Source organism: Portunus trituberculatus, chromosome 50 (assembly GCF_017591435.1).
Source record: "Portunus trituberculatus isolate SZX2019 chromosome 50, ASM1759143v1, whole genome shotgun sequence".
Classification (NCBI taxonomy): Eukaryota; Metazoa; Arthropoda; class Malacostraca; order Decapoda; family Portunidae; genus Portunus; species Portunus trituberculatus.
The window spans coordinates 11866393-11888892 of NC_059304.1; the positions used below are offsets into that span (position 1 = coordinate 11866393).

At 45.1% G+C, this 22500-nt stretch overlaps 1 protein-coding gene across 6 annotated transcripts in view; it reads left to right on the forward strand.

Annotated features, from left to right (window-relative positions):
* Positions 1-22500, forward strand: part of LOC123499461 (outer dense fiber protein 3-like) — a 36485-nt gene that overhangs the window by 3640 nt on the left and 10345 nt on the right. For 3 of the 6 annotated variants that reach the window (XM_045247447.1, XM_045247454.1, XM_045247448.1), the window contains exon 2: positions 15515-15638. In XM_045247447.1, the coding sequence (XP_045103382.1) occupies positions 15515-15638 (124 nt within the window). Of the gene's footprint in view, positions 1-15514; positions 15639-18433; positions 18610-22500 lie in introns of those variants that run through there. The other 3 variants (XM_045247449.1, XM_045247450.1, XM_045247451.1) reach the window with 2 other exon arrangements.

A 22500-nucleotide genomic window follows, 5' to 3' on the forward strand; every position in this document is an offset into this window, starting at 1 on the left:
GAAAATATGTGCGTGGTTTTGTTTATGCGTTAACCTTTTTTTTTCCTCTCTATCTTTCTCCTCCTCCTCCTCCTCCTCCTCCGTCTCATAATGCAGATTGAACCGGTAATATTAATCAAGAGAGAGAGAGAGAGAGAGAGAGAGAGAGAGAGAGAGAGAGAGAGAGAGAGAGAGAGAGAGAGAAAGAGACGAGTTGAGAATTGAGAATGTGGTAAGCTTAGCCATCTGTGGTTGTGTTGCGGCGGGTCACGGCTTGTGTGTGTGTGTGTGTGTGTGTGTGTGTGTGTGTGTGTGTGTGTGTGCGTGTGCGTGTGCGTGTGTGTATGCCTAGCAGCGATCTTACCTTAACGCCAGGTGAGGGAGAGACAGAAGGGATGATTCACACAAACCCAGACAGGCGTGTGGTGTGTAGGCGTGTGTGAGTGTGGGCGGCGCGGGGCACAGGTAGAAGGAGAGCCGCCGCCCATCACCCGGCTCCCTCTAGAAGGCCACAGACGGCGCGGGCGTGGGTGTAGCGGCTCGAGTGTGGGCGGGAGTGTGGGCGTAAGGTGTAGTAGGGGTGTAGGGTTCTGTAGTGAGGCCTTAAGAGTCATGAAGGAGGAGGAGGTGGTGTAAGCGGTCTTTATGATACGCGATAAGAGAGAGAGAGAGAGAGAGAGAGAGAGAGAGAGGGGGAGAATCGCCATACATAAGCAAACCATGTACGTGCAGTAATCATCCTCTGTGCACACAAAATTGCTGTCGCGTGTGGTCATCTGCTGCCATAATGCGCACACGGAGGAGGAGCAGGAGGAAGAGGAGGAGGAGGAGGAGAAGGAGGAGGAGGAGGAGGAGGAGGAGGAGACTATGCATACTGACCCCTCCTAAATAAAGTATCAGTGCACTTTAATACCAAACATTATGACAAAGGGAACAGAGATACACGAGCTGTAATTATTGTGTGCGAACGGTAAACTTTCATTCCCTTTTTAACACTAAGAAAATGAACGTGTCTCTGCATAGCGGTGTATATTTTCCGCGAAGTCCTCATTGTATTTATGAATATGCATTGAAGGAAAAACAAGCAGTGGTTTTGAGGAAAATAGTTGCAGCATTGTCTTAAATGAAGGTAGTAAATCGTCACTAAGTTTGTTTTGATGAAAGGAAATGGAAGTAATGGTTCTTAAAAACATCATAATGTCTTTTTAATTGAAGGAAGAAACAGCGGCCACGTCTGAAAATTAATAGCCACGGATTAATTGAAGAAAAATACTTAAGCTAGACTGCATAAAATATTACACCTTTGTTTTGATTAAAGAAAAAAACAGCTGCTTACTTGTTTTTTTAATTTTTTTTTATTAAAGGAAAACAGGCAACAGTTTGAAAATGATGAGTTACTTCTTAATGAAAATAAAAAGAAAGTGACCACTCCATCTTTTAAATTCAAAATAAAAGATCTGAAAACGACCACAGCTTTTGTTTTGATAAGAGAAAATGTTAACAATTATCAGAACCATCCGGCATTGTTTTAATTAAAGAAAAGGGTATTAAGAGTCTGTAAAACCGTCGCACCTGCATTCTAACGAGGAGGATGAAAAAAACAATTGACAGTTTTAAAAAATATCACCTTGGCTTTAATTAAAAGTAAAGAGAACGAGTAGACCTGGAAACCATCACTGCTTCGTTTAAAATGTAAATGTGTGTGTGTGTGTGTGTGTGTGTGTGTGTGTGTGTGTGTGTGTGTGTGTGTGTGTGTGTGTGTGTGTGTATGTGTGTATGTGTGCCAACTCCCTTTTATGCAATGGCGAGGCGTCTTGTCCTGTGTGCTAATCACTCCTTTAGTTGTTCTGAGACGACTTGCTGCCGGACGTTTATGATGATCCTTCCTTTAATCTCAAGCAATCTTAATGCGACACACGGCGGTCATCATAATGCTCTTCTCTTAAGGCTAACATATTGCTAATACCGTTTCTATTATGTCTTGTGTTCTTTGTCTTTGGCTTGTTCTGCCTGGTATAGATGGAGATTATGTGTATGGAGACATATGAATGACTGGAAGGTTAAAACAATATACATGACTGAAAATTAAGTATGTTTGAGAGATGGTTTAAGGTCTCACTATATTGTATTTCTATTATTTATTGTATGTTTTATGTTTTGTATCTTTGGTTTATACTGTCTGAGGTAGATTACAAGTGTTGGGTGACGCGGATGACTGGAAGGTTGAAACACTAGGTAGGACTGAAGATAAGTATACATAAGAGATTAAAAACAGGACAGGGGGATTCAAGGCTTCCCTATAATGCGCTGGTTAGATTAATTAGACATTCAAAGAGACCAACTAGATAAATTGTCACGGTGGCTTCTTTGATTAATATAAGAGAAAATAAACAAGAGAAGTGTGTGTGTGTTTATTGCTTAATTAGTGTTGTCTTTGTATTATAGTGTGTAGTTGCTGTCAAAAGATTGGAATTTCAAGCCAACTTCAAACCTTAATTGGTTCTTATTTTGAAATTCTTCCTTCTTTTTTTATTTCCTTTCTTACTTACCTATTTACTTTCTTCATTAGTTTTTGTTGAGTGAAGAGACACAAATAATGGCATTTATTTTTCAAATTTGTTTCTCGTCTTTTCGTCTACTTTCTTTGTGGGTTAAAAATATCTTATCGATTGAGGTAATTTTGCGTTTTTTTTCTTAGTACTTCCAACGTTTGTGTAGTGAAGTAGAGAGTAATTCTTGCTTTCGTCTTATCGAGCCGAGGTTATAGTGTGTACAAATGCATCCGTGTTTGACAATCGTGTACCAAAGTGTGTAGGCAAACAAATGACTTTCCGATATCACTGGAAACAGCAGAGGAGCCTAATGCATGGTAATGGTATTGTCTATGATGATGATACAGTAATGATGGTGAAAGTATGTAACGGTGATGATAACGAGGACATGGATTTATTACTGAAACACCACACACACACACACACACACACACACACACACACACACACACACACACACACACACACACACACACACACACACACACACACACACACACACAAATGGGCAAGCCTCTTAATGTGTGGCCCCTGTTCACCTAGCAGTAAATAGGTACGGGATGTAACTCGAGGGGTTGTGACCTCGCTTTCCCGGTGTGTGGAGTGTGTTGTAGTCTCAGTCCTTCCCGAAGATCGGTCTATGAGCTCTGAGCTCGCCCCGTAATGGGGAAGACTGGCTGGATGACCAGCAGGCGACCGAGGTGAATTACACACACACACACACACACACACACACACACACACACACACACACACTGTATACGATCACACCGCCAAACATCCTCCATTAATTCACCACAACTAGGCCTAAAGTAGCTAATCCTCCTCCTCCTCCTCCTCCTCTTCCTCCTCCTCCTTCTCTTGGCGGCCTCGTCCCTAAATAAACCACACTTTCTTTCACGCCCTCTAGGATCTCGTTCTCTCGCCCGTAATAGACCCCAGTCAGTCCCCACCACACATAACGCCATTAGAAAAAACAACCCTATTATAATCAATATCATCTCACATTGAACAGTCCTCATTAGCTGACAGTTTATCCATTGAACAGTCCCTCCAGTCAACAGTCCCCAGCTAACAGTTCATTCAGTGATCATGGGCACAGTCAGGTCTCTTCTGTTTTTCACTCTTATTAGTCTTTAGTCAACAGTTCTTTCAGTCAACAGCCTTTAATTGTCAATATCTACAGTAAAAGTTCCCTCCAGTCAAATGATTTCCTAGTTATCAGTCATCTTGATAACAAATAACACGTACAGTAATCGTGATTTAAGACCGCTATTCTGTTAACATCCTTCTTAGTCAACAGTCCTCGGTTTGCAGTTCTTTCTATATAGTCATCAGTCGCCAGTCAACAGTCTCTTTTAGCCACTACTTACAGCAGGCTCCTCAGTCACCAGTCAATAGTCCTCACAGTTAAGATCCCCCCAGTCCACGTCATTACCTCTTATTAAAGTTTCAAAACTCAGCATCCCTTACAGTTTAAAGTCCTTGAATTTCATCTCCTATCACTCACTACAGATGCCCAGTCAGTCCCTATGATAAAAATCTTATAATCTTCCTACTTTTCATCCACTACAGGTCTCCCACAACTCATTATTCCCCTAACAGTTGAAAGATCCCTGGTCCATCTTTCTACAAATCACTGTAGGCACTCAAAAGTTCAAATTCACGTTCCTATTATGTATTTCAGCTCATAAGTCACCAGCCCCTACATTTAGAAGCCCCTGCAACGTACTACAGATAATCATGACAGTCTCCTACTGTTAAAATTCTCTTTATAACTTGCTACAGACCACCAAATCAGTCTTCCATACAGTTAACACACCCAAACACACCCACCCATGACACCAGCCACCAACACAGCCGACTGTCCTTCTTCCTACATTTAGAAGCCTCTGCAACTTACTACAAATAATTATGACAGTCCCCCTACGGTTAAAATTCTCTCTGTAACTTGCTACAGCCTACAAGTTCAGTCTTCAATACAGTTAACATACCCACCCATGACACCAGCCACCAGACACAGCTGACCATCCTTCTTCCTAAGGTTGATAATTATACCTTCACGCTATACCAGCCACCCACACTACCCTTCCTACTCTTCTTCCACCCCCACAGCGCCTCCCAACGCACTTTCCACGGCAGTTGTTGAAGTGGCGGTGCTTGTTTCTAGGTCGTAGTGATTAGCAATTGTAATTTAATTCATTGATTCACCTTGTCACCTCTCTCTTTCTCGTCTCGATTGCCTGCCTGTGTGTTCATCAGCTTATCTATCCGTATGTCATTACCAGTGTGTAGCTGTGTGTGTGTGTGTGTGTGTGTGTGTGTGTGTGTGTGTGTGTGTGTGTGTGTGTGTGTGTGTGTGTGTGTGTGTGTGTGTGTGTGTGTGTGTGTGTGTGTGTGTGTGTGTGTGTGTGTGTGTGTGTGTGTGTGTGTGTGTGTGTGTGTGTGTGTGTGTGTGTGTGTGTGTGTGTGTGTGTGTGTGTATCGAAGTATGTATGAATGTAAGTATGTCAGTGTCTGGATGTTTGTTTATCTATTATTCTTGTATTATGATTGATCCTCCCCCCCCCCTCTCTCTCTCTCTCTCTCTCTCTCTCTCTCTCTCTCTCTCTCTCTCTCTCTCTCTCTCTCTCTCTCTCTCTCCTTATTGCTTGTAAGTTGCCTGTGATTGGCTGTTCAGATGACCCAATCACACCGTACATGGCGTGCTTGTGGCCAGCTGTGTTGTGCCGAGAGAGAGAGAGAGAGAGAGAGAGAGAGAGAGAGAGACGTTGGTAAGGTATGAGTCACAATGCCATAAGGAGAGAAGTGGTCCTTTCTCTCTCTCTCTCTCTCTCTCTCTCTCTCTCTCTCTCTCTCTCTCTCTCTCTTTCTATCTCTCTCTCCCCTTAACTCTTAGTATTTTGTTTCTTCCTCTTAACACAAGTTTAGCTCATTTCCTTATATAACTAACCTCTCTTGAGTTCTCTCTCTCTCTCTCTCTCTCTCTCTCTCTCTCTCTCTCTCTCTCTCTCTCTCTCTCTCTCTCTCTCTCTCTCTCTCTCTCTTAAATAACAATAATTAAAAACAGATTAGTTTGTTTACTTATGTAATTCTCTCTCTCTCTCTCTCTCTCTCTCTCTCTCTCTCTCTCTCTCTCTTTCTATGGGCCACTCACCAAGCAAACATGCCAGCAGCAGCCAGGCCCTGGAGTAAGCGTGTCCACCTCCCACACACACACACACACACACACACACACACACACACACACACACATACAGGTTGCGTGTGTACGTTGTTTTTATTTGTCTATGCAGGATTAAATGCATTCACTCCTGTTAACCCCCCCCTTGTGTGTGTGTGTGTGTGTGTGTGTGTGTGTGTGTGTGTGTGTGTGTGTGTGTGTGTGTGTGTGTGTGTGTGTGTGTGTGTGTGTGTGTGTGTGTGTGTGTGTGTGTGTGTGTGTGTGTGTGTGTGTGTGTGTGTGTGTGTGTGTGCGCGCGTGCAGAGGTGTTCCTGTGTACCTGAAGCATTGATTAGCCCACCACTGACCTTCACCCTCCTCCCTCCCCTCCTCCTCCTCCTCCTCCTCCTCCTCCTCCTCCTCCTCCTCCTCGGTTGCATTGCTGTATTTTTCTTTTATTATTTTTGTTCACAGTTTTATTCTTCCATTTATTTTTGTCACTTTCTCGTTTTCTTTTCAAACACAGCAACAACAACAACAACAACAACAACAACAATATTTACCTTTACATTTGTTTATTATTCCGCTGCCGGTATGTTTTTTTTTATTTAAGTGTAGAGGTAGAAGTAACAGCAGCAACAAGTAGTAGTAGTAGTAGTAGTAGTAGTAGTAGTAGTAGTAGTAGTAGCAGCAGTAGTAGTAGTAGCAGTAATAGCACCAACAGCAGTAGTATCATTAGTAGCAAGAATAACAACAGCTGCACCATCACACATGTATCAAAGTAATGGATTCAATAAGACAAGCCGACCTTTATTAGACAGCGGATTAGTTAAAAGCAACTGCCTCGTGCCCGCAACGTAAGGCGTAAGCAATACCGTGAATTACTTTCCCTTCAGCGAAAGGCGACTGCAGGAGCGAGTGGAGGGAGGAATGGGAGAGGGGAGGGAGGAGGGAAGAGGGGAGAAAGGAAGAGACAGGACAGAAGGAGAACAAAAGGAAAGTGAGAGTGATGAAGTAACGGACAAGAATAATAGAAAGTGAGGGAGCAAAGGAAAAAAGAAATAGAAAGGACATTAATAGAAGAAAAAAAAGTGACATTGGGAAATAGGAAAAAAAGGCAAAAGCAATCATGAAAAGAATGTAGAAATGAAGGAGGAGAGAAGAGGAAGGAGAACGAAAAGAATGAAGAAGAAAAAGGTATAAACAAGAGAAAGGAAAGGAGGAGGAGGAAGAGGAGAAGAAGGAGGAGGAGAAGGAAAAATATAGAAATTATGGAAGGAAGGAAGAAAGAAGAGGAAAATAGAAAACCAAATAAAAAAGAAAAAAACAGGAAGAAATAAGGGGGGAGAGGAGGAGAAGGGAATAAGGAAAACGAAGAAAAAAAATAAAAGGGAGAGGCGAGGGAAGGAGGAGAATAAATAGAAAAGGAGATATTAGGAAGTTGGAAGGTTGGAGGCTATAAAGAAGAAAAAAGAAGAAATGTGAGATGAGGGAAGAAGAAAAAACAAAGGAGAAAAGAAGAGAGGGGAGGAGGGAGAATGACAACAAGAAGAAAAACAAGGAAAAGAGTAGAGATGAGAATTGAAAGACTGAAGCAAGATAAGAAAAGAGAGAGAGAGAGAGAGAGAGAGAGAGAGAGAGAGAGAGAGAGAGAGAGAGAGAGAGAGAGAGAGAGAGAGAGAGAGAGAGAGAGAGAGAAGGAAGGAAAACGAGGGGAGATAAATAAAAGACAAGGGAGAAAGGAAGAGAAGGGGAAGAAGAAAACAAAGAAGGAAAAATCTTGGGAGAGGGAAGGAATGAGGAACGGGAAGAGAAACGTGAGGGAAACATCTCATAAACTGGTGTAGTGGAGGCAGTAATTACAGATGCAAAGACGTGTGTTGCAAATTCTCTATTTTCTCTAATTACACTCCTTCGTGGGCGCGCCATAACCATTCCTCGTCTTTTAACCTGACCCAGCATTGATCCCGAAACAAAACAAAACAAACCTTGCCCGCATTTCATCTGAAGTACGATAGTTTCAGATCAGATTCTCCCGCGTTTCTCCGATCTAGGAAAAGGTCAGAGGGCATCGTAAGCTCTCTTCGTTTTCTTCCAGACGCGCGCTCTGAATAGAAAGAAGTCTTGAAATCTCTGTAGTGGTTTGATAAATGATGATTCCCTTGTTTCTTTTCTTTTCGTTTCATTTCATTCCGTTTATTTATTTATTTTGTTTTTATTTTCTATGCATGTCGCAGGAAGTCACGTCGAGTATCAAGTATGCTTTCTTGTATTTATTTTCTGATTCAAGTTGAAATTAGTTGTGTAGAAATCTACTTGGTATTGTATTCAGCGGCCGGTAAATTTTTTTTCTGATAAGCAATTTCCTTCGCGTTTCCTGATAAGATATATAGAAATCTCCCTCCACATCGCATCTAATAATACCTTGACGTGGTTTAATAAATGATTCGTATTTTAGTTTTTTTCACCCTTGCTACGTCGAAAGGTTTTGTTTACATTTACACAGCGCCAAGTATACATTAAAGATACGTTCCTTTTAGCTTTTCAGAATGTCTAGTATACACGAAATATCCATCTGAAAAGAATACCGCGTTTTTCCTCTCACAACATATTCAACCTCTTCAGTACTGAGACGCATTTCTACCTTGATATTTGGGGTACGATTAGACAATTTGTATTAAGAAAGGTCCATGGAGCTCAAAAGATTAATGGCCAGAACCTTTACTATTCTAATCCGTATGTCTGTATCTGTGTAAAATCTCCAAATAGTAAACAAAATGAATATGAAAACGCGTCCTGGTACTGAAGAGCTTAAACCATGCATCGTCAACATTCTTTACATTTCACGACACGTTAGATAAGCCCCGTTAGATAAATCAGATATAATTGTTCTTTCTTTTCTTTTAGCCATAATTCATCACCGTGCTTAGGAGATCCTCGACTCAGTGCGTAACTAAATAGCATGTAAACCTGACCCCTTTATCCTTCTCCTCCCGTCTCTCTTTCTCCCTCTTTATCTCTCTATATATCTTCCTACTCTCTCTCTCTCTCTCTCTCTCTCTCTCTCTCTCTCTCTCTCTCTCTCTCTCTCTCTCTCTCTCTCTCTCATGCTTTCTACCCGATGACTTGGAACATGATGAGCGAGTAACGTAAACGAATGACCCGTGACTTGTGTTGTTTGCCGTGCCGTCCACACACTTGCACTCTGCTGGTCCTCCTGGTCCTTGGTGGCGCCGTCTAGACACTCAACACAAGGAACTGCCATGACTCCAGCGTTAATGTTTATTGTTTTGTGTGGGACTCATGCGCCATCTAGGTGTGAGGGAAAAGAGGGAATGGGAGCAGCAATATTAACTTCACTGCTTATACTTTACGGCGTACATTATTCACAGGTTTTGTTTGGATTATTATTGTTTATTTTTAGCGAATGAGGATGGTGAGAATACAAAGATGAAGTAGAGGAAGTGTAATTTTTTTTTATTATTTTTTCTTGAAGAGAAGGAGAAGGATGAGGATGAGGCCTGGTGGTGTAGAGAACAAAGGACCTTAGATGGCTTTAGGTCCTCCTCCTCCTCCTCCTCCTCCTCCTCCTCCTCCTAAGCTGCGCGAAGGAGGAGAGGTAGGAAAGAGGAGGTGGAGTTGTCGTATTTGGAGGAGGAAGGGAGGAGGTCTTCTGGCTTAATATTAAAATACAAGACCTTGATTCATTTTTTGTTATGTGTGTGTGTGTGTGTGTGTGTGTGTGTGTGTGTGTGTGTGTGTGTGTGTGTGTGTGTGTGTGTGTGTGTGTGTGTGTGAAACCGCGCGGGCGTTAGGAGGGGGAAGATGGGGAGGTAAAGTTTAATTAATCATGTCCGCGTAATTACAAGGAAGGAGAGAGAGAGAGAGAGAGAGAGAGAGAGAGAGAGAAACGGAGACTACAAACACACATCAAATGAGAACACAACGCGTCACAACAAATCTCTGCTCGTATATCAACAAACAGTCACACGCACACTGTCCTTCCATTGAGCTATCGGTAGCGGGGGTGTGGCGCCTCGATTAGCTAACCTTCTACCATCCCGCGCTACCTTGATGCTTCCAATTATACCAGAATGGCTTTGTAATTGCACCTGAAGGCTGGGATATCGTGGAGCAGGTGCCTCGGCCTCGGGGTGTGGTGAGGGTTGGTAGGGGAGATAAGTGGGGGGAAGGAGGGGTTAGGGTATGAAGGAAGAGTCCGCGGGGCATCAGCCTTGCGTGGCAGTTCGTAAATAACACTTGACAGCAATGGAATTATAGGGTCGGGATACCTATGATTGGGGGAGTGTGGAGGGAGGGGCCACACACCTGGGCGTCACAAGGGAACCGAGTAATCTTGCTTGTGTTCGAGGCCGTAGCTGCTGCACAGAGGGAGACCCAATACTCTTAAAAGGCGAAGAGGAAGAGAGGTATCTCGTGCCGTCGAGGGCGGTGTTTTAGCGAGTCAATGGCAGGCGGGGCGCAGACATGAGGGAGGATCCGCCCGCCCGCCCGCCTTCCCTTCCGCAGGCACGCACGCTGCCAGCCATTACTCCGTGCCCTCTCCGTCACATGATGATTGGGTCTTTAACGACGCGGCAATTATCGACACCCACTTTGAGATTCGTTATTGAAATCTCTGTTGTCCGCCGCGCTAATCACAGCGGCTGTTTATGGACGTGTGATTTGCGTCCTGTCACCAAGAGCAACAGCAGCAGCAGAGGACGCAGCTCATAATTACACCATCAGCTATGGATGTGTAATTTGAGTTTTGTCAATACCATCGCAGCGGAGCAAGTTTGCTAATTATTGATGCTGCTTTTGGCCGAATCCTTGTTTAGCGCATCACCAGCCAGTGTGAATTACCGAGAGGCAGTGTTGAATAATTATGTGGTCTGGGTTTTAACACGACCGTCTCGAGGCAACTCGCTCCTGTCCGCAAAAACATGTCTCTGGTACGAGCTGCTTCCGCTGCAACTGGTCCCTCCGGAGGCCGTCGTGCCCCTCCCCGCCCACCCTGGCAAGAAGCTCCCGTCCAGTCCTCTACCAGGTACCAGGCTTTGGTCCTGCCCCGCCAGGTACAAGATCCTCATCCTGTCCCCCCAGATTTTAGCCTCTTTTGTCCTGCAAGATGTGATGTCCTTCTCCTGTCTTGGTGTATACAGACCTCCTGCGTCTTGCTCTATATGATTTCGACCTTCGCCCTGCCCAGATGTGATGTTCGTCCTTTACTCCCATTGATATATAAATTCCTGTCTATGTTTTGAGTGCAACTCCTGGTCCTCACTGCCTGGAGTAAGTCTCAGCCAGCGCCGTGCCCGGGACCACCAAGCTGCTCTTTGGTGTAGGCATGGCGAGCAATAAAAAGTGGAACCTACACGCTCCCTCGGATAATTCTCCCGCCAACGCCCACGCTCCGAGTCAACACCCGACCGCCCTTAGTCATGTCACCTGACGCCCACTCCCTAGGCAGCCCACACCTGTGTCTTCCGGGGTCCTCCACCCACTCTGTAGCAGGTATATGATGAAAATAAGATGGAGGTGGAGAAGGTGAAGAGTTAGGGAAAGTAAAAAGAAAACTAGAATAGATGTTGGACGATGCACACAACTCAGTAACATCTTCATTGCATGAATAAGTTTATGTATTGATATTTTACTGTATTCCTTTGGGTGCAAAAGAGTAAAGTCCGCGGCAGGTGCATATAGCTAAACCCGAGGCCAGACAGTTAACACGATACAGGTATAGTGCAAATTGACTCATCCACAGCGCAGTACTTGTTCACAAAATCATAACAAGCGCAGGACATACGAGAGAAGTTCATGGACGAGCAGATTTACTTGCCTAGAAGATTACCGGTAAAAGCAAAACAGAAGGTGGATCTGATGCAGATGTTGTATACGAGTATCCTGAATATTGAGAGTAAAGGTTAGCAAAATCCTGACGGGCGGGAGTGTAGTACATGTCTGTGTATATTCTCTCTCGCCCACAAAATTGTGACTTATCAATGCACAATGGGTAAGAACACACACAAGCTAGCACGTTTTTGCTCACCCTCAGAAGAATTAGTAGTGAAGTAGACATTTTGTTTCCTCACCCATTGTCATATTTTCGTATTGATCAGAGAGCTCAGTAAAGGCAAAATGTTACTTACAGAGGTACACATTTACATACTCTTGACCTTAACTAGATATATTAGTAGTAATTTTGGCGTAAGATGACACGATTTAAAACGCGGCGCTTGTCAAGGACGGAGAACCTTTGGCTTTTTACAAATAATACACAGTGAAGCAGTGAGGTCGCACTTAGATGATAACATTTACCACGTGTATTCTAATGAGGCGGCGGCGAGGTGTGGCTTTGCATGATTGGCAGGTGTGTTGGTGAGCATTACAGGAATTCCCGCTCAGCCTCAGTTGCCTTGCTGAAAGAATTCCGTCATATCGAGATCGTTCCATCAGTAATATATATTTTTTCACATAGAAGCTTAATTTCGTATATTGGGATGCTTTTTTTTCGCGTTCTCCGTCCACACCTAGTTCAATATACTCAAATTAATGTATCTTAGGCAACACATACACTACTCCACTAAAGACTGGCCAGATTTCGAAACCTCTAAACATAACGTGACATACATTTTCTAGTCAGCTGAATCAAAACTCGCGCATATAAATCAAAACTAACTAAAAACATGAGCCAGCATGCGACTCTCCTTCTCTTGTATGACCGTTTTCTTTCCCAGCACACATGCCACCACACCGGCAGGACGCTGCTCTATTTCCACAAAGATGCTCTCGCTTTCCCACGACGCATGCCCTGGATCGATGCCCGTATTTCTTCCCATAACAGGACATATAATTACATAGAGGATGGCTGACCAGGCGAAACCCGAATCCTGAACCTCAGTTGATGAGAGTGCCAATCTCTCGATGCTGGGAGCCTGAGACGCATAGATCCAATGACACTTCTTGCTGGAGTGTTAATTAAATGTTTGTCCGGACGCCTGTATCGTTTTTTTTTGTTTTGTTTTTTTTGTTTTGTTCCCACGGGCTGATTGTGAAGTCCGGTCATGTTCTTGCGGCGAAGGAATTTGTGTACGGAGAATATGAATGAATGTAGTGCTGCGTACGTAAAATCGCTTGCAGGAATAATGATGATAAAAAAAACAAAAGTGGTGGACGTAGAGAATAACAATTAGTGGTGTGTGTGTGTGTGTGTGTGTGTGTGTGTGTGTGTGTGTGTGTGTGTGTGTGTGTGTGTGTGTGTGTGTGCGTGCGTGCGTGTGTGTGTGTGTGTGTGTGTGTGTGTGTGTGTTTTGTTTGTTTTTTATTAGCGACTCAGATTCCTTATACAGGTTGAATTACTGTAATAGCAAGTGCTTAACATCACTTCCTGGTCTTGGTTCCACCGCAACCCGCCAGGAGACCGCAGACAAACACATTTACGGAGCCTTGGACAACATCAAGACTCTTGTAGAAGTTAGTGCATTTGGCGAGTCATATTTTTAGAAGCGGCGGTGCGGAAGATGAAAGCGCCAACTCCTACAGATTTGTCAGGAGTCATGCGCGTCCGACCACAGTCCACCTCGGCTCCTACAGTCCGTCGGAATTTGATGGTCGATGAGGAAGGTCATGAGAGACTCGACTCCCTATACGGTTCTCCCTCACACTGCGTTTAGAGGGACAGCCTCGTCCTTTCTGTGTTTTCGAGTCCTGGCAGAACATTAATAGACATCGAGAAGAATACCTTAACCTCATTATTCTGTGATTTAACTTGTTTTTAATTGACTTCATGAATGTCGAATGCTATTGAATCCCTAGGGGTGCTGAAATCAATCTCACAAAAGCATCAGAGGAGTGTTTGCCTCAGGTTACGTCATATTGCTGTGTGTATTAAACATGAGGCACTTAACTTCACTCAATGTTACGGTGTGTGGGCAGAGGTACGGATAGAAATACTTGAGTGCGATTGGCAAGACTGTTCCTCCTCACTCACTAGCCGTTTGTATTTCAACCTTATCTTTTCATCAGGAAGGGAGAAACACAATTATAGCACTCACTAATCTAACGTACAATTTTCCTTCACTGTATTTTCACGTATCGAGAGTGCTGTCGGTAACTAGGTGATGGGGGGCTGAGATACCTACCAGATCTCACAACAGATGGCGTTGCTCGGCTTGCGAAAGGTTAAGAAACGCTTGAAGGGCATCCAGGAGGCTCTCAATGTTGGAGTGTCGAGGGGCAGCTGCGGATGGAGTGGGAGACTGCGGGGAGTGGGGGGAAGCGTGTGCGAAGGGGCTCGGGGCTGGGCGTGGACGGGGAGGCAGTGTATGGGGGTGGAGGAAGGGAGGGTCGTGTGTGGCGTGCCGGGCAACGTCTGGTCAGCGTGATGACTTGTGTAATCGATACCGCCTTTCTTTCCCCCCACTGACCCCAGGAGCGTCCCTCCCATTCCTGCCGCCCCCCTGTCCTGCCTTGCCACGCATTCCTCCACTGACCGTCCCCACGCCCTGCCCGCCCCTGCTCGTGCTTCGCTGGTGTTATTTTCCCCGAGAGCCACCTGTGTACTCCTCCTAAGGGCCCGTATCACCTGTGCTCCATTCAAGCCATGATTTTTTTCCCTTCACCAGTTCATCCGGTCTTTATTATTCTGTGGCAATCAGTACAAATATATTGGATAAAGATTAAGAATGATGTTCACTATAAAAAGAAAAAAAGAACAGTTCCGTGCAGGTTTGTTTATTCGGTTATTTCAGGGAACAGATTTATTGAAGGTGTGTCTGGCGGCTGTCGTTGCGCGCCCTGAGTATCTCAGAAGTGAGATCCACTTTATAAAGTCTCTCATTCGTGCCGAGGCAAACACTGGACCAGTTGCCTTGGCCTGCAGCGGTGAGGCGGCGGTGATGGCGGTGAGGGTGGCACGGAGCGAAGGCTGTCTGGCGAGTTGCGTGGGTGGCTGGGTGGTGGAGCGGTGGAGGAGAAGGGTGGTGGAGAGGTGGTGGGGTTGAGTGACGCGGTGGTAGCGTGGTGGCGGGGTGGTGGTGTGGCGTGTGGCCTCCGGGAACTGATTATTGCCATTACATATTAGGAGGGGCGAGGTGGAGCAGCACTAAAAAGAATATATAAGATAGAATAATAATGATAAATTTAAAGATAAAAAAAAAATAAAACAAGGAAGTCAATTACTCGATATGAAACCCCGTTATTTTGCGTCATTTGAATATTCTTACAAGAGTTCAAATGCAGTAAACTCAAGTACTTGTATATTCGCACAATTCCAAATACTCGTCGCGTACAGTCACACTACTCCCATACAGTTTCCAATACTTTTATAAATGTAGATTCATATACCCCTATTCCCTCTTAAACACTATTCTGCAGTCTCATATACAGGTTCAAACACTCGTCTTCGCCAATAGTCTCAATGTTGCTAACATATCGCACTTACACACTCAGACTCAGAAGTATTCCACTTGTTTTTATAAGTGGCTCTCTTGCAAATTATTTATTTATTTTTCCAACAGCATAGTCTGTTCTCTCCAACTGCGCTCGCTTCTTACATTGCTCAAACATCTATTGCTCAATTATGATTTTGCTAAATGTGTGATTGTAGAGGGGTATGTTTTACGAAATTTATTAATCAAGTGTTCGTTGTGATTTTACTTGTGATTTGCAGTCCTCGTCAATCCCTTTTGGAAAATAAAGAAGATACAATAAAACTCGCACAATAAAACTGACATATTTACAAACACATATATCACGCATGGTATAGTATTATCTTCTCGCCACAGTCTTAACACGCACTCCTTTCTTCCTGCCACAGATGGGAGGCCAATCAAACGGTACCTGGACGCCCACCAAGAGACGAGGGCCCATCGCTGCCGAGTTCTCCAGCCCGGGCCCGGCAGCCATCGCCCTCAAGTCGTCCATCGGTAAGTCCGGCACTGGTGAGTCTGATCCTTGTTACAGTGCAGCCGGAGAAGGAAAGACTTTGAGTGAGTGAGGCTGAATTCCGTTAACCTTCTCATTTTCGCGTTTTCCTTTTAAATCATCGGACAGTTTTGCGTTCTAATCGGTAGTCATTAATTGTTTATTTTTTGCATTTTTTTCGTCAACTGTCTTTTTTTCACTTCCTCTTAAATTACCAGACATTTATTCTTGTTTCCTGATTCCCTCATTCCTTTCCTTCTGTATCCCTTACCTTTACCGTTAGCAAACTCTCTCTCTCTCTCTCTCTCTCTCTCTCTACTGGTACTCTATAATCAGGTGCTACGAAACGTTTCCGTGCCGTCCTAAATTCATCAGTTAATGAATCAGTCAATCAGTCAACCTATGTTCCTTCTCCGTCAGTGCGATTTTGTTCATATGTACGTTTGTTGATGAAGAGCTCACAAACGTCACATTCCAGGCTGTATTAATTAATTTTTTTTTTTTTTTTTTTTGGCTTTAGTAACTATTTCAAATCAGGTTTTTATTTTTTTTAATCTCGTTAAGAAAGAAGTCGACCTCCTGCTGCTTCCGATCATCTACATGGGTAAATCTGTATCTTTGTTGTTTTACTTTCTCTCTTATCCTTCCATTACTCTCGTTCGCCTATTTTTCTTTTTCATCTTTTTCCTTTTTTATTTTTTTTATTTTATCTCGCTTTCTGGATTAAATCTTAGGACCCTAGCCTTATAATAGCAATAATGATGAAAATAATAATAGAATTATTAAAAGAATAGATAATAATAATAATAATAATAATAATAATAATAATAATAATAATAATAATAATAATAATAATAATAATAATAATAATAATAATAATAATGATGATAATAATAATAATAATAAGACGAAGAGGAAGAAGGATAAGAAGAAAAAGAAGAGGAGGGAGAAGATGATGAAGACAATGATGCTGATGATGATAATGGTGATGTTGATGATGGTGACAGCTATACTTGAACACAACAGGTATTCAAAACTCATGACGCAGCAGCAGGAGGAGGAGGAGGAGGAGGAGGAGGAGGCAGAGATGGTGGTAGGAGTATGACATCCTTTTCTTCCTCCATCCATTAATTAAGCAGTCACTCCCTCACTCTCGCTCGTTCCCTGCCACTCGTCCTCCTCTCCTCTTAATATTCCTGCCACTTTTCGAGCTACGCCGTACGATCCCAACTGTCTAGGCGTCTTAAGTCAGTTAGCCAGTCATTCAGTCCCCTTTTCCTGTCCTCTCTCTCTCTCTCTCTCTCTCTCTCTCCCAGTACCCTCAATCTTCCCTCCCTCCATTGCTCTTACCTCTCCCACTCCTAACTTCCTTACCTCTCCCATTTCCTCCATCCCACACTCTTTCACTCTTCTCTCTGCTTTGTGTTTCTTTTGTATTCTCAATTTTCTCTTCCTCCATTGTTCTTACCTCTCCCACTCCTTCTCTAACTTCCTTACTTCTATTTTCTCCATCCCACATTCATTCACTCTTCTCTCTGTTCTCTGTTTCTCTTCTAGTACCCTCACTTTATCCCCTCTTCTTTCATAGTACTCTGCATCTTTTTCTCTGACCTCCTACCTTTCCTGTCTTTTTTTACCTTCCGTTGTACGTCTTTCTCTCCTGCCGTCCCACGCGCTCTCTTAGGGGACGTTGGCTAGCTGGTGGACGATGTGCTCTCTCCCGCCATCAGTAAGGTCACCATCAGCCGTCCCTCGTAAAAGCAAGTGACCGTCCCGCCGCTGGAAACTGATCTGCTAATAAGGCGACGAGCGGCGACTTACATCCAGCGACAGACACACACACACACACACACACACACACACACACACACACACACACACACACACACACACACACACACACACACACACACCTCCCTGCCCTTAGTTACTAGGTACACGGGTGGCACATTCACACTCACAGACTCTCTCTCTCTCTCTCTCTCTCTCTCTCTCTCTCTCTCTCTCTCTCTCTCTCTCTCTCTCTCTCTCTGACAAGTTTATTCTTGACTAATCATCAGGCGAGCCGCTTCAACAGTGAGGTAACGAGTAGGGCGTTGCGGCACAGTGAAATACACGCAGACACACATACAGACACTCACAGGCAGGAAAGGAGAGCAGAAGGGCTGGGAAGGAAGGGAGGTGGCTTCTCTGCGGTCACTCTAAGGACTCTCTCACTTCCTCTCCCGGGTGCTTGGATAAACCAGGTCACGTGACGTCACTTTCATGTTTTTTGGTCTTGTTTTTTTACGTGAGCGTGGAGTCAGCTTGAGATAAGACGCACGAGTGGGCAGCGGCGCCGTAGTTGGTGGGGTCAGACTGGGATAGGCCGGCTTGGCTTCACATGTCAGTCAGGCGGGAAGAAAACGGACAGGAGGGCGCCAGCGAGAGGTCGTGGAGTGTGTTCTACTCCGGAAAGAGAGAGACAAAAAAAAAAGAAAAGAAAGGAAAAATGCAAGCAATGAAAGTAAACACACGCATTGGGGACAGAGCAAACAAAACACGGCGTAGGATCGATGTGAAAAATGTGGTACTGACTTGCTACTTTTGAAGGTGTGAGTGAATGAGTCATAAGAATTTTTTGTCGGGCTTTGTAAGGGCTAGTCAGCCACACAGGGAGTAGTCATCCTCACGGCCGACAGGTGGCGGTGGCGTCACTGTGCATACATGACGCATCACTAGGAGCAAACAGGTGCAGGTGCTCAACACCTCACACACTGTACACTGAAGCGTCACGTACAAAGTGTGTACCAGAAGTGTACCACGGGGAGTGAGGTGATGGAGGGGAAGTGCCAGGATTCTGAGGGATGATGAGGTCCATACGGCGAGGAGGGAAGTAGGGGAGACCATTAGGACAGTGAAAGTTGGCTCCAAAGTAGCAGAGGCACAGCACGAGAACCCGTCCAGCCTTCAACCCGCGGCCCTGAGCTGCGGCGACGGCAGGTCAAGGTAATGTGCCTGTTCCTCCTCTCCCCTCTCCCCTCTCTCTTCTCCCCCTTTCCCTTGTCCCCACCAAGCCTGCCATCACACCCTCAACCGCATTCCCAGCCCTCTCTGCGTTTCCTCCACCCGTTCCACCTCTCCTGCCTCCTCTGCTTTTCCTCCCCTTTCATCTCTCTCTCTTCTCCACACGGTCACTCTTCCTCCATTCGCTACGGGTCTTGGTATGCCACCTCCTAGTCTTCTTCTCCTTGTTTTTATTCTTTCTTTTCATTTCCTTCTTCTGCAGTGCATTTCTTCTTCCTCCTCCTCTCTCTTTTTTTTTCGTTCTCTCTCCCTCTTTCCTTCCTGTATCTTTCCTCTCCTTTCCCTGTCTTCCTTTACTTATTTTTCTTCTTTTTTATCCTTCGTTTTCTTTTTATCTTACTGTCTTCCCTTTCTTCTTGCATCACTTCATTTTATCTTTCCTTTTCTTTCCTCCTGTTCTTGTGTTCTTTCTTTCCTTCCTTCCTTCCTTCCTTCCTTCCTTCCTTCCTTCCTTCCTTCCTTGTTTCATTCATTTATTCATTGTATCTGGTTAATTTTCTTTACTCCTCACTGTGCACTTCCTCCTGCCACCTTCTTCCTTTCTACTCTTTTCGCTACCTCGTATCGTTGGCGTTCTGCTCTCTTTCTGTGCCCCGCCCACCCAACCCAACTCAACCCTGCCCGCCTCGCCCTGCCCGCCTCACCCTGACGATTATTCCCTCCGCCCCTGTTTGTGTGGCTTTAAATCTGAATATTATCATGTTAAAAGGTAACGTTCACACTTCACTCATGGGATGGCGACGATGCGACAGAGAGATGCGCTTATACGGGCTTCCCTCCGCTCAGCCCACGCCCAGCCCACACTCGCGCTGGAGCCTTCACCCGCACCCACGCTCCCTCGCCTCACACCTGATCCCACGCCCTCATTCCCCCGCCCACTCTCACGCCCAGATTCTTACTACAGGCACTTAATCTTTACCTTTTATCAGATTTAACCTTGTGTCTCTTGTTTTTAAAATGGTAATGGTGGTGATATAGTAGTATACAGTAGTAGTGGTGGTGGTGGTAGTAGTAGTAGTAGTAGTAGTAGTAGTAGTGATGGTGGTGGTGGTGGTGATGGTGTTAGTAGTAGTAGTAGTAGTAGTAGTAGTAGTAGTAGTGGTAGTAGTAGTAGTGGTAGTAGTAGTAGTGGTGGTAGTAGCAGTAGTGGTAGTGGTACTAGTAGTAGTAGTAGTAGTAGTAGTAGTAGTAGTAGTAGTAGTAGTAGTAGTAGTAGTAGTAGTAGTAGTAGTAGTAGTAGTAGTAGTAGTAGTAGTAGTAGTAGTAGTAGTAGTAGTAGTAGTACCGTGTTAATGAATGATGATGGAACACGTGTAGCGGAGAAGGAGAGCAAGGCCGGGGAGGACGAGAACGAGTTGAATAATGAGAGAAGGAAAATGAACCCTTGCTGAGAATAACAACAACAAAACCGGCCAAACATAATAGCCAGAACTGGGAATTTCTTGACGTTGGCCCGAGGGATGGTCACTGGGGCTGAACGGAGCGAGTTTTGAGCGGGATGGAGACAGTTTATGGGGAAGGAGGATGGGACGCCTTGCTGTGGTGACGGAAAACAGGAAGGCGGCTGAGGAACTATTGGCACATCCATGGGGCATGTTTGGAGTACCACAGGGCCGCCAGCTGGTGCCCCTGACGTCACAATCAGATCAGCCACCTCCAATCTTTTTTCCCTCTTTCTTTCTTCGTCCAGAGGGCGACATTTCAGATTGTAGTTTTCTTTTTTTCACTTCGCGCGTCGTTTTCTCTCTTTAGTACCGCATCTCTGATCTTCTGTTGTCACCTGCAGTTTTTCCTAATCAGAGACCAAATGTGGTGGCGGTGTGCGTGAGGGTCGGTCAGTGTCGTGTGCCAGAAAAACACACTTAGCTTCTTTCTTTCCAAATCCTCGTCAAAGCTGATGCTGCGATGCTGGGCCAAGCCTGCTCACGCTCCCCTGCCCTGCCATGCCCATGTTGATGGTAGTGATGAGTCCACGGGTGCTGGCGTGCCTGCATGATAAGGAGGGGTGTGTGGAGGAGACTGCGAGTGAATGAGAGAAGACAGAGAAGCAAACATGGCTGAGCTGCGGGTAACCTGAGCAGTGTGTGTCAATTTGAGCCTCGATCTCATGGCATCTGTGCGTGATTGCAACGTTCAAGAATGTTACGTATGCTTAGACCAACAAACTGTTTCTTCTGTAGAAATAAACAGATGATTTGTAACGTCTCCTGTCACTTGCTGCTGATTATAAGCGCTCTGTGGGTGAATGTTTCCACGCCTTCCTGTCCTGCTGTGTGTGGGTGTGGCCTCAGGAGGTGATGCTTGCTGTGACAGTCGTTGGCGGCTGTGTCGCGATACTGAGATGCTGTAGTGAAGCAAACCATCAAGTGTCAGATGTTTATGAATGCTACCTTGACATAAATGCTTATCAGGCGAGCTTGTTGTGACCACACGCTGCCCTCTGTTTCCTTGCATTGCCCGCTTTGGTCTGCCCGCCACCTGCTCGTCCCACACCTGAAGGGAAACTAGAAACTCATACATCAACAACAACAACAACAACAACAACAAGAACAACAACAGTAGAGGACAACCCTGATGACCTTTCTCCATTAATCACAAACGGACTCCTCTCGCCTCACCACGACAGCTTTTATCAATGAGTGTCCACACGTACCGCTGCACGAGCCACGGGTTGTGTGGGGCTCAAGGAGACAAGGTGATGGGGCACCGTGGAAGCTTAGGTGTGATGAATGACTTGGAGGAGGAGGAGGAGGAGGAGGAGGAGGAGGAGGAGGTGGTGGTGGTGATGGTGATGGTGGTGGTGGATCGAGAAAGCTAGTGACGTCACGTTGTCCCTGAGTGGCGGAGTGGCGGGCCCTGTGACTCACCCATCTCTCCTCTCCCGCACACCTGTTTTCTAATTTCCCTCTTTGTGAAGCTATTAGTATCCCTACCCTGCTCTGAACCTTCCGCGAGCATCATTCACGCCCCAAGACTACACGGAAAGGCTGGGAGTGCTATGGGAGGGAGCTAGGCACTGGGAACTTAGCTGAGTGGGAGGGGAACCCGGCAGTGCACGCGGCTGAATCACTGCATAGGTCAAGACGCCTCGCTCACTCATTCTCCAATAATTCACTCTCACTCTTAATGATTGTGAGGCTGTGCATGTGCTTAAGAGGCTCGGTTCATTATCCTGCTTGCTTGCCTGTGTGTGTGTGTGTGTGTGTGTGTGTGTGTGTGTGTGTGTGTGTGTGTGTGTGTGTGTGTGTGTGTGTGTGTGTGTGTGTGTGTGTGTGTGTGTGTGTGTGTGTGTGTGTGTGTGTGTGTGTGTGTGTGTGTTGTGTGAGGTAGAGGCGGGAAGGGAAAAGAGACAAAGGGTGTAAGGGGAAGGTAGTAAGAACTTTAAGTAAACAAACTCAAAAAAGGGCAAACGTTTAGCAGACCTGTGACGCGAGTGGGCGAGCTTAGGTATGCTTGAGAGAGAGAGAGAGAGAGAGAGAGAGAGAGAGAGAGAGAGAGAGAGAGAGATGAATAGGGTCAGAGATTACAATGTACCCAGCTTTTGCTCCCCCCAGACAAGCTCCGTTAATAAATTGGTTTCCCTTTTAAAACCCTTAACATTTTCTTTCTTGCGGGATGATAACAAACGGCGGAGTTTTTGCTCTATAAACACAATCGTAATGCCAACCACTATCACGAGGGTGCAGAATCGTGTTAGTATTGTTAATGTTACTCTTCTCGCCTTGGAAATGATGTGGGCTGGAGTTCAAGGGCAGATAAGAAAGGGAGAGGAGAAGAAAAGAGAAAACCTTCGCTATCGTCGACTCCTCTTTC